The following is a 12,389-nucleotide window of genomic DNA, read 5'->3' as shown; positions in this document are numbered from 1 at the left end:
CATGCAGAAAGGTGGCTGTAGGTATTTAAAGGGTCAACATGTACTTAACTGAAAACCAAGGTCAGATGAGCTTAAAAGGGGAGATTTGAACAGCTTAACTGTTGATGACTGTAAACAGATAAAGCACAAACGGACATGACCACTGTAACATATGCAAAACGGAAACTTGTTTAACTTTATAAAGAGATAATTATCATAAACAGGGTGGAAACCTGTTTACCTTGCTAAGAGATGTAATCACTGTGGAATAAGCAAAACAGAAAGGCAATTAGCTTTACAAAGAGAATGATTACTGTAAAATGGGTCAACCAGTGACTCAGTTGGTTTTACAAAGAGTAATAAGTGAGGGCAAGGGGTCAAATGTGGAAAAATATGGTGTAGCAAAGAATAAGGACAAGGTAAACGAGGTTCAGAAAATGCCAGGAAGGAACAGAGAGGAAAGAAAACAAGGAATATACCAACAATCAAGATGAAATGTTACAAAGATAACAAAATGACAAAATTAAAGGCTGCGTCTGTATGCTAGAGCATTCGTAACAAAGTAAGCAAATTTAGTAGCACATATCTAAGTAAATTAATAGATCTAATAGCCATTTCTAGAGACTGACCTGCAGGATGACAAGGCCCTGAATTTTTGCAAGAGTCAGATGACCTGGAATCAGGAGATCAGGATAGAAATTTGGCTTGGATAAGCCTGAGGAACATGAGGGGAAAGATGTCACTGCTGGAAGTCCTCCTAGCAGTCATTTTAATGGGAGACAAAACGAGCAAGGAATTGTAATAAAGGGACAGCAATAATTACGAGTGACATCAATGCACACATATACTCGACAAACCGGATTGGCAATAGTAGTCTGAATGCTTTCAAAATCGTTCCTTAGAGCAGGATATGTTGGAACTGACCAAGCCACATGTTGTATTAGACTTGGTATGGTATAATGTACAGGATTAATTAGTTACCCATTGTTCTTGAAAAAGGGGGGGTAAATTTTCAGTAAATAATCCCATGCATAGCACGCTTTAAGGAAAACTGTTCGCTCTTCAAATGACTGGATCACTACCTGTAACCATTGGATCGGTTAGATCAGTTGGCTGGATAGCTGGCTTTGGGTGCACAGTGATGCCAGTAGCATGGATTCAATTCCCACACCAAGTGAGTTTACATGAAAGACTTTTTCTCAACTTCTCCCCTCGCCTGAGGTGCGGTGACCCTCAGGTAAACCACCACCATTTGTTTCCCCCTAATGAGAGAGCAGCCCTATGGTCCATTAAGACTATCGGGACTTTATCTTGACTTTTATCTTGAACTCTCTAATACTGTTAGTTAAATTTTTCTGTGATGCATTAGATAATTTCATGCACAGTATAAAAAAACCTAGAAATGAATACTTAGTAATCAACATCGCAAACAAAAATATTCTGATAGTCTTTATCTCAAAAGATTGAGACCATATGTTCAGCTCAATCAGCATCTCTTCACCATGAGTTTCCCTTATGTCCGTCCAAAGATAATCAACACTAAATTAGTCAAACTCACAGCTCACCAAACTATGGGTTGAGACCCCCAGCGGGGTCACCTAATTGAAACTTTGGGGTCATCAGCCCCCAAGGTAGCATTTGCTGCTGTGACAATCCAACTGAGGGCCAACACTGGCATAAGTCCCTTTAAACCTCAGGTTGTTTTTTTTAAATAACAGTTTTTAAAACCATTGATTTAGTCATTTTGCCACAGCTTGATTTTGTAGAATTAGAGTATTAAAGAGGATGATCCCAAGGCATTCTAAAATTAAGAGTTAAGAGCACATCTAGAGGGTTTGTGAAAAAGCTCAGAGCTGCAACTGACCTTGTCAAGAGATTCTTTCATGGGACATTTTAAGCCACACAGACTTCCAAATACTCCCTCTCCCCAAATTACTAGCACTTACAGCTTGAGACACTTTCATTGGTGAACAGGCTTCACAATTCATACATTTTTAATCAAAAAACTGTGGGTGGCATGAATGCCATGAATCCCCCAAGAAGCTTAACAGTCATTTGCCAACTGTGATTCCATTTTCTCTTCATCACAGCCCTCCCCACTTATGGTGAAACGTGTGCAATTGATATACATTCATGTAATTTACTTTTCAAGAGCTTGTGTTTCAGACTATTGTATTTCAGATGGTTGTATTTGACTGGTGGCAATTGGATGTTGGTCTATTTTTTGTGAAGGAGTTTAGTAATTAACTAGTTCAGTCAATGCGGAACCATAATTTTGAACTGGTATGTGTCACAGAGGCCTTCGGGAGGGTTAATAGAAATTTTTTATACTGTCAGGTTTGAACCACACAGAAGTAAACCTGATAAATCCCAAGTTATTTTCAAGAGCAAACAAGCCCCAATACTAAAAGCATTATGACAAGATTCATGTCCAAGTTACACCAAATACAGTATACATTGGTTTTGAACACAAAATGCCAGCACACGAATCTAGTTCTGGTCTAGAAGGCAAGTCGTATGGAATTCATGGTAAGTTAGCAAGCTGGTTACAAAATTAGCTTGGTCATAGAAGACAGAGGATTGTTGTGGAGGAGTGTTTTTCTGGCTAGAGGTCTGTGATCAGTGGTTTTCCGCAAGGAACCTCTGTTGTTTGTAATGTAGGTGAAAACGTAGGTGGTCTGATTAGTAAGTTTGCAGATGACACAAGAATTGGAAGAGTCGTGGATAATGAGAAAGACTGTCAAAGGATACAACAGGATGTAGATCAGTTGAAAAGTTGGGCAGAGAAATGGAAAATGGCATTTAATCCAGACAAATGTGAGGCGATGCATTTTGGAAGGTTGAATACAAGAGGAAAAAAATAGTAAATGGCAGGAACCTTAGGAGCATTCATATACAGAGGGATCTTGGGGTCCAAGTCCATAGCTCCCTAGAAGTGGCAGCACAAGTGGATAAGATTGTAAAGAAGGTGTACCTGGCACACTTGCCTTCATCAGTCAGCACACTGAACATAAAAGTTAGCAAGTAACGCTGCAGCTGTGTAAGACTTTATCTAGGCCACATGTGGAGTATCTCGTACAGTTCTGGTCACTACACTACAGGAAGGATGTGGAGGCTTTAGGAGAGGGTGCAAAAGAGGTTTACCAGAATGCTGCCTGGCTTGCGACTTTATTGGCTACAAGGAGATGTTGGATAAACTTGGATTGTTTTTGTTTGCAGGTCAGAGCCTGAGGGGCAACCTGATAGAAGTATATAAAATTAAAACATAGGTAGATAGTCAGAGCCTTTTTCCCAGGGTGGAAATATCAAATACTAGCAGGCATAGATTTAAGGTGAGAAGAAGAAAGTTTAAAGAAAGTATTTGAGGCAAGTTTTTTTTTGACACAGAGGATGGTAGGTGCCCTGAATGTGCTGTCAGGGGAGATGGTAGAAACAGACACATTAGCAAAGTTTAAGAGGTATTTACACAGACACATGTACAGAGAAGAGAGGGATATGGACCATGTGAGACAGATGGGATCAGTTTAGAATAGAATCACGGTTAGCATAGATATAGGAGGTCCAAAGGACCTGCCTGTGCTGAACCATTCCATGATGTGGAGGTGCCAGTGTTGGACTGGGGTGGACAAGGTCAGAAGTCACACAACACCACATTATAATCCAACAGGTTTATTTGAAATCACAAGCTTTCAGAGTGCTGCTCCTTGGTCACCTGATGAAGGAGCAGAGCTCCAAAAGCTTGTGATTTCAAATAAGCCTGTTGGATTATAACTTGATGTCATGTGACTTCTGACCTTGAACCATTCCATGTTCAATGTTCTAGTGGCCAGGATACTCAATGATACATGAATGAATGTGAGGAAAGAAGTAGTACCAACCCCAGTGGAGGAAGCCTCTATATTCACATGATGTTTCATCTACTCTTTGGATAAAAGTAACAACAGATTTATTCATTGTACAAAGGAAGGTGACATCCTTGTGACAGGTTACTTCTTGAAATTTCACATTGTTCAATGACTTGTCAACACAACAAACAGGACTGCCACTGACGTGAGCACTATTTTCAGTCTATTTGACATCCCGGAACACAGTACGTCTGCTAATGAACCATAGTTCACTGGCAAAACTTTTTCAATAAATGTACCAAGTGGGCAGTGACCCATATCACATTATCACCCCACTATCCTTGCTTAAACACTCAGCAAGTCATATGGAATACACTATAAAATCAATGGTTAAGTGTCAAGCAACAAAGCCAGATTTTCACATTGCATTTTCTGCAACAACAATGGAGAAGGGATTATTACCCCCGCACGATTCGTGATCAGAAGGCAAGAGCAAACAACACTATCAATTGTCCAACTATTCCAAGACACAGGACATTCTTCTTCAAAGACTGAGGAGAATGAAAGAAACAACATGACAAGCCAGTAATGAATTATCAGAGCTGCACCTGGGCAGAGAGTGAGAGTTAGAAAGCAGCAAATGTTTCTATATTGTGCAATCAGCCCAGATGCTCAAGTCACCACTGATCAATGCACTACACTGGTCTGAACTGGATTCTTTTCCTTTGCAATGTACAGCACACCAACCACGCACAAAGATTGAAGAGGAATGCTCTGACAATGATGATTGCGTAATTCTGTCGGTTAACAACGAAATAATCAAACAATTGCAACAGAAGACACGTACCTCTCCAGGTGGATGTGATCACTAGATCCGAATGAATTGTCAAATTTCCATAGTGTAACATCAAAACTTGAAATGTTAATCGTGTAAGCTCCATTTTAACTGTTTGTACAATTACCAAATTGACAACATATGCCCAAGTACAATACATGCTGTATATCTGCACTAAGTTTTTATCTTTTAAAAGGGAGGATGTTTTGCTATGTTGCACTGTCAATATGTCAGTACATTTTTTCAGGTCATGTTCATTTTCTCATCACTGCATCAGAGCATGTGGCCTGAGGATATAAAAATCACATGCTCCAACTTATCTCTGATCACTTGAAGCATGCTTCTCTGCTGTAACTTATAATGTAACACTAACCCAGAAAATTGTGCACCCAATGTCTATACTAATAATTATTTGTAATTAAACGTCCATTTGATTCTTCAATACTATTCATCCACAGACAGTTTCTTATATTATGAGGGATAACATAAGCATTGCTGAAGCAGGTAAAACACCCTGCTAAAGGCAAATTGACACTAAACATAAAACTCATTCCATATATTGTAAAAAGAAATTAGGAGAATTGTTTAACATAGATCCAAAATCATACATATGGCACAGATGTTTCTTTGTTATTTCTTGTGGTGATAGATTCTGTGGCTTTAAAGCTGGCATTTTTTTGAAACAGTCCCTAATTAAAAAGGGTAGCTGACCCTGGCAGCAAAACAGCAAAGTACTAGATCACTGGAGCTTTTATATAAAAATTACATTGACTTACCTCCGTAACATCCATGACTTTAATAGCTGCCAGTTGTCCTGTTTTGACATGACGACCCTACAAAAAAATTAAAGGCGGTTAGAATACAGAAAAAAATTTAGACATGCCAATGTTTTATGAATTAGTAAACTTGAATCTAGCCAATTTGTTTTCATTCCAAATGAAAACATTCTTCTAACCTGAATGGACTACAACTCTTGAGTTTTATTCAGAAACATGCAAAGTCTTTAAAAAAAGACCTTTATTTTATGTTTTAGACAGCCATGTTGCATGCTGCAAAGTGTAAATTACAAAAAAAAAAGTTTGTTCACTGCTGACACGTGGCAACTAATTTGAGATCTGTTGTGTTGCATGCCAACTAAGTTGCTTCTTTAAATAAGTTCAAAACAAAATACTCCAGATGGTGGAAATCTAAAACAAACAGAAAAGCTGGAGAAACTCAGTAGGTCTAGCAGCATTGGTGAAGAGAAAATCAAAATAGGGCATGATGCTAAAATTATTTATTTAATCAAAACTTTTTTTGTCAAAACGTACAATCTTTTGCTTTCCTCTCACTAATTTTGAATTCATGCCATTTCTACAAGAAATGCAATCAGTTATTTTAACCTCTTTGCACAAATAACTGTCAAACTATAATCCAAATATATAAACAGATGCAGACATTCAAATTTGTTTTATGCAAATGGTACATGCAATCCACCAAGTAATGCCTCAACTTTGGTGCCTGTCGTCTCTTCAGTTCTCTTGGTCCAACCTCTCAGAAGTTACGAATTTATCGTTCTTCCTTTCTAAGCTTGCCCCTTATTACATTTTCTGCCACCCCCTCAACCATTCCATATCCCATAGTCTCAATCAAAAACAAGGGCAAGTATCAACTATTTCTTTGTCTCCCTCAAACCTACATCTCCCATCCTTTCCCAGCTATATTTCCTCCGCATCTACACTGGGATTTATAAAAACTCTCATTGTCACTATCACTGTATTCTGAACAAGTACTTATATAACTAGCCTTTGGGCCTTCAGTGTAGGTTATTGCAACTTGGCAAAATTTTAGGTTGCCCAAACCCTCCCATCTTTGAAGACCTGATCCTTTAAAAACTTTCACTACCTCCCATCCTGCTCTACCCCAGAACAACTTCATCTTGACTCTCACCAATTTACATTACATAAACTTAGCCCTTGGAACCCATAACCAATTTAGCCAATTCTGAAAGGTCACAATAAGCGATTGCATTTTCCTCTTCCCATGTTCTAGAATTATTCTAGATGGCATGATGTAACTGATAGAAGATTGATTTTTTAGAGATTGATAAGTGTTATTTTACTGGTTACTTTAGTGTCCTTGAACTCCATTGTGTTGATCTTCTTCAACAACACAATGCAGATTTATGGTAAACTGTACAATCATAAGCTGGACTTTCAGGTTGTTTATCTAAGCCCTCAACAAAGCTGCTTAATTTAGGACCAAAAGCCTGGTTTAATACAGTAAAACGTTTGTAGTTTCTATACTGTTGGAGAATAATTTTCATTCAAGTACTTCCTAACCAAATCGGAAGCATTTCCATATTCCAAAAAATGTCTACAGTCTGCAACCAAATTGTAATTTTTTTTTTTAAAACTATACTTAAACAGCTTGTTATGTGAAACATAATTCCAGTCAGCTAAGGTAATTGAAGTTCATTTCATTTGAAAAGAGGAAAATCATAGCAATTATAAATTTATTCTGTAACAATATTATGACTAGAAGTGTGCACAGATTAATTTCAAAATTCCCCTTTATCAATTTTTAAATAGTAAAAATCTATTTTAAGGCTGCTCTCAGAAAAGGCAAGATTTTACCATATATTCTTTGAAATGCAATCCGTCAACAAATGAAACTGCTCAGAATTTACGGATCCAAAAAAAGAGAATGCGGTTTCCAACACCAAACACGTGAGAAGACAAATATTAATATATATTCTTCCATCAGGAGAAACACGCTTTTTTTTGAGGGTGATGGGATGGGAGGGAGTTGGTAAGTAATAATATCCTTACTCGTTTAAAAGAGTTATTATACACTATATTGAATATTATTTGCCTAATTTGTTTCCTCGGTGGCTCATGCAGTTAGTCAAGTCCAACAGCAGTCATCAGAGGCTCAAGAACAACTGCTCATAAATTTGCATGTTATTTCTTTCAACTGACTAGTACAGCATTAATCAGGAGTTAAAAGCAAAAGGTAGATAAAAAGCTTCACTATGATAACACAGTTGTGATTAACACTGCTTCAATATACAATAACGTACTTTAATTCCTGCTGCGCTATTCCAAATAATGAATAAATGCATTTTAATTTAAAAATGGCTTTTTTTTTTCATATTTTATTAGGATTGTTATTACACTAGGACATATTGTCCATCATAAACTGCTTTGGAGAAGGTGGTCGTGAGCTATCTTTTGAACTGCTGTAGTACTTGGGGTGCAAAGACACCCACACTGCTGTGGGGAAGGAAGTTCCAGGATTTTGACCTAGCGTCAACAAAAGAACAGCAATAAAGTTCCAGTCAGATTGGTTTGTGGCTTGGAAAGAACTTGCAGGTGGCATTGTTCCACTGCATTTTATGCCTTTGCCTTTCCAGGTGATACAGGCTGAAGGTTTGGAAGGTGCTGCTTAAGGAGCCTTGGTGTGTTATTGCAGTATATCATAGCCAGCACAGAGCCATGAAAAAGGTAGCGCTTTTAGGGTTTAAAAAAAATTCAGAAGGTCAGTACGTTCCAGACAAACTGATCTCAACTTTCAACAGTATGCCATACCTTGTGACAAAGATTCTCATTTCCTGTTCAACATTATAATCTAACTGGAAAACAGATATAATTTGTCAACAAACCAAAGTGAACATTCTTCCATTTCCGCTCAAGTATTACTGCCTCCCAGATAGCCCTGTACTTCTCCTTTTCAACATTTTATTAATGGTGAAATAAGCAATCAGCCTTCAAATAATCATTCTGTACAGATAAAGCATAAATTGACCAACAAATATTTGCACAACTGTGGTATCAGACAAAGCTGCCCCATTTCCATGGAATATGTACCAATATGCACATTAAATTGTGCACAAAGCTGCACAATAGAAAATTGAACTTCACTGTTCAATAAAAGAAGCTAATTTCCTCATTTGTATGCAACCAATGTCAACCAAGTCCAGTCTCAACTGAACAGACATGCATAAAGCTATTGACAATCACAGTTTCTAATAGATACAGAAACTAACTTCTATAAATGCGTATCACGTTCTTCATTTTAATTTTAACTACATTCAGTTATAATACAAGCTTTTAGCAGGTAACCATTCAAAGAAATTGAGATCATTTGGCATTTAAAATGGTGCTGAGGTAGGGATGGTGGAGAGCTTCAAGTTTCTAGGCACAAACATCACTAACAATCTGTCCTGGTCCATCCACGTCAAAGCTACAGTCAAGATAGCAAACTAATGCCTCTACTTCCTCAGAAGGCGGAGGAAATTCAGTATATCCACAATGACTCTTACCAATTTTTATACCATTGAACGCGTCCTATTCGGATGCATCACAGTTTGTTATGGCAACTGCTATGCCCAAGACCGCAAGAAATTACAGAGTTGTGAACGCAGCCCAGCCCATCATGAAAACCATCACTTCCCACTGTCTCAGGAAAGCAGCCAACACAATCAAAGACCTCCCTCCCGTCACCAGCTCTAAACCCAGTTATACTCCCTTCCGCCCTCTTTCATCAGACACAAGATACAAAAGTCTGAAAAAACATGCACCAACAGATTCAAGAACAGCCTCTTCCCCGTATTGTCAGACTTATGAACAGACCCCTCATATTAGAGTTTATCTTTCCTTGCACCTTCTCTGTAGCTGTAACACTATATTCTGCATTCTGTTCTATTACTCTGATGTACTTATGTATGGTATGATTTGCCTAGAAAGCATGCAGAACAATACTTTTCACTGTATCTCAGTACGTGTGAAAATAATAAATCAAATCAAATTTAACGTGGCAATTCTTTGTTGCACAACTGCCACAGAAGATATTCCCTTTGCTGCAAACAGGAAGCTAGTTTCCAAGTTCACATATCACAATCATATTAGAACGTTATACCACCTGTTCCAATATTCTTAAATCAGTTTTGATCAAAATTAATCATTTGCTATACTATTTTGGAAATTTAGGTCTATTTTAACCAAATAAAGCTAGATCAGGAGTTTATTGCACATTACTAATTGCCCTTAAGGTGGCAGCAAGCTGCTTTCTTGAAAACCGCTGCAGTTTTTGGAGGAAGTTCCTGGGTTTTGACCAGCCACAATGAAGGAAGAGTAGTGTAGCTCCACATCAGGATGTTGTGTGGCTTGCAAGGTAGGTAGTCGATCACGCTATTCATTCCTGGTATCCAGGGAATATCTTAATGAGGAACAGTTGGGCACGTTGGGCCTGCATGCTCTTGGTCAGTCACATCCAATTTTTAATAAGATCCTTATTATCACAGCTATCTGCCTTCAATTAAACTTAGACACCAGATGAAAAAAAACGAACAAGAGCCAAATCCAAGGTTTCATTTGGTGAAATTGGAATTAACATTAAATCTTGGATTTTAATTCCCACGAGAAAATATAACAGTAAACTAACAGCAAGAGTCTCCAACAGCAGAGTTCAACTGTTCATTTGTTGTCCCCTTTTCTCCATGCAATCACAGATCTCAAATTAATCGGTGAACGCTGTTTTGGCCTTTCCACACGCCAGACAGACAGAGTGCTGGCTGAATGTCAGAGAGAGGGGGAGAAACAGAGCACGTGCAAGATAGTAGAGGGAGAAAGTGACAGTATACAAATGAGAGGGGAAAGCAAAGACAGCAAGCAAGAACATGGGGTGAAAAGAGACAGATAGTGAGAGGGAGAGCGAAGAAGACACGCCCGGATTGTGGACTCTGTGGTTGGTTCACTCACCGAGCTGGTTCATTAATTTGCAGACAGTTCGTTACCCTGCTGGGTAACATCATCCATGCAGCCTCCAAAGAAGTTTTGTTGTATTTGCCTGCTTACTATTTAAACTCTGGGTTCCGTTGGAGTTGATTACCTCATTTCTCGTTTTACTTTCTTTGCAGTGGAGTATGTATGGGGTCTAATTCTGTGTGTTTATTGATGGCCTTCTTGGTGGAGAACCAGGCCTCTAGAAATTCCCATGCTTGTCTCTGTTTGGCCTGTCCAACTGGTGTTGTCCCAATCGAACTGGTGGTCCTCCTTGTCTGTATGTATGGAGACGAGCGAGTATTGGCCGTGTCTTTTTGTTGCTAGTTCATGTTCATGTATTCTCGTAGCCAGTTTCCTTCCTGTCTGTCCAATGTAATGTTTGTCGCAGTGCTTGCATGGAATCTTGTATATTACATTGTTTCTGTCCATAGTAGGTAAAGGGTGTTTGGTTCTTGTTACCAGTTGGCGTAGGGTTGATGTAGGTTTGTGTGTGCCACTCTGATGCCCAGTGGCCATAGGACCCATGGTCAGTCAGATACATTCTTGATGTACAGTAACGTGACAAGTATGTCGGGGCGTACTGTATCTTCCTGTTGTTGGTGTGACAGGCATTGGCAGACACAGCTGTTCGGGTATCCATTGTCTCTAAATACTTGGTGGAGGCATTCTTCTTCATTTTGGCTCCCATTCTTGGGCGTGATGGTAGAACACAGGGCCAACGGGGAATTTCTGACCAAAGTATACAGAAAGGCCACACACATGGACCAAGCCCCAAATTTCAACAATAACCACCCCAACACCCACAAGAAGTTGCGTGAAAACATTATTCAAACAAGCCACAACACACTGCAGAAACCCAGAACTACACCAAAATGAAGAAGAATGCCTCCACCAAGTATTTAGAGACAACGGATACCTGAACAGCTGGGTCTGACAATGCCTGTCACACAAACAACAGGAAGATACAGTACGCCCCGACATACTTGTCACGTTACTGTACATCAAGAACGTATCTGAACTGACCACAAGAGTCCCACGGCCACTGGGCATCAGAGTGGCACACAAACCTACATCAACCCTATGCCAACTGCTAACAAGAACCAAAAACCCCTTTACCTACTATGGACAGAAACAATGTAATATACAAGATTCCATGCAAGGACTGCAACAAACTTTACATTGGACAGACAGGAAGGCAACTGGCTACGAGAATACAAGAACACCAACTAGCAACAAAAAAACATGACCAATACTCACTCGTCTCCATTCACACGGATAAAGAGAACCACCAGTTCGATTGGGACAACACCAGGATCCTAGGACAGGCCAAACGGACACAAGCATGGGAATTTCTAGAGGCCTGGTTCTCCACCAAGAAGGCCATCAACAAACACAGAGAATTAGACTGTATATAAACACCATTGCAAAGAAATAAACCAGAAACATGGTAATCAACTCCAAAAGAACCCAGAGTTTAAATAGCAAGCAGGAAAATACAACAATGCTTCATCAGAGGCTGAACTGATGACATTACCCAGCAGGGTAATGAAACGTCTGCAAACTAATGAACCAGCTCGGCCAGTGAACCAACCACAGCATCCAAGAATTTTTGTTGTATCAGGAATCCACATATCTCAGACGATAAACACAATACAGTCAATCTCATGAATTGTCAATGTGCTGTCTCATTCTGCATGCCACTTGATCGTCCATTTAAGAAGACACTTCTTAGAGTAACTAGTTACAGCAGCACTTCACTGTCACCTCAGGAGACCATTACATCAACTATTGAGCTGCCACTGAAGACAAACCAGTCTTGACATCTTAAAAGGTTGTAAGAACCAAACGAGATTACCAGAAGACCTCATTTATGTTGTTTTACTTGAAAGTTGGTTAATTTAATGGAGCCTATATTTCTGTTTAGCGTCACAGGATTGGTTTTGATGCTGTTTCTTGCTAGTCTAG

The 12,389-nt window shown here is 39.1% G+C and overlaps 1 protein-coding gene across 1 annotated transcript in view; it reads right to left on the bottom strand.

Annotated features, from left to right (window-relative positions):
• Positions 1 to 5,533, bottom strand: part of LOC109927177 (mitogen-activated protein kinase kinase kinase kinase 4) — a 189,991-nt gene extending 184,458 nt beyond the window's left edge. Inside the window, exon 1 of the mRNA XM_020527107.2 lies at positions 5,436 to 5,533. Coding sequence (XP_020382696.2) covers positions 5,436 to 5,450 — 15 coding nt within the window. The 5' untranslated portion in view covers positions 5,451 to 5,533. The remainder of the gene's footprint in view (positions 1 to 5,435) is intronic.
• Between the last annotated feature and the right edge of the window lie 6,856 nt (positions 5,534 to 12,389).

This window comes from Rhincodon typus, chromosome 6 (assembly GCF_021869965.1).
Source record: "Rhincodon typus isolate 14 chromosome 6, sRhiTyp1.1, whole genome shotgun sequence".
Taxonomy (NCBI): domain Eukaryota; kingdom Metazoa; phylum Chordata; class Chondrichthyes; order Orectolobiformes; family Rhincodontidae; genus Rhincodon; species Rhincodon typus.
This window is presented reverse-complemented; position numbering and strand designations above follow the sequence as displayed.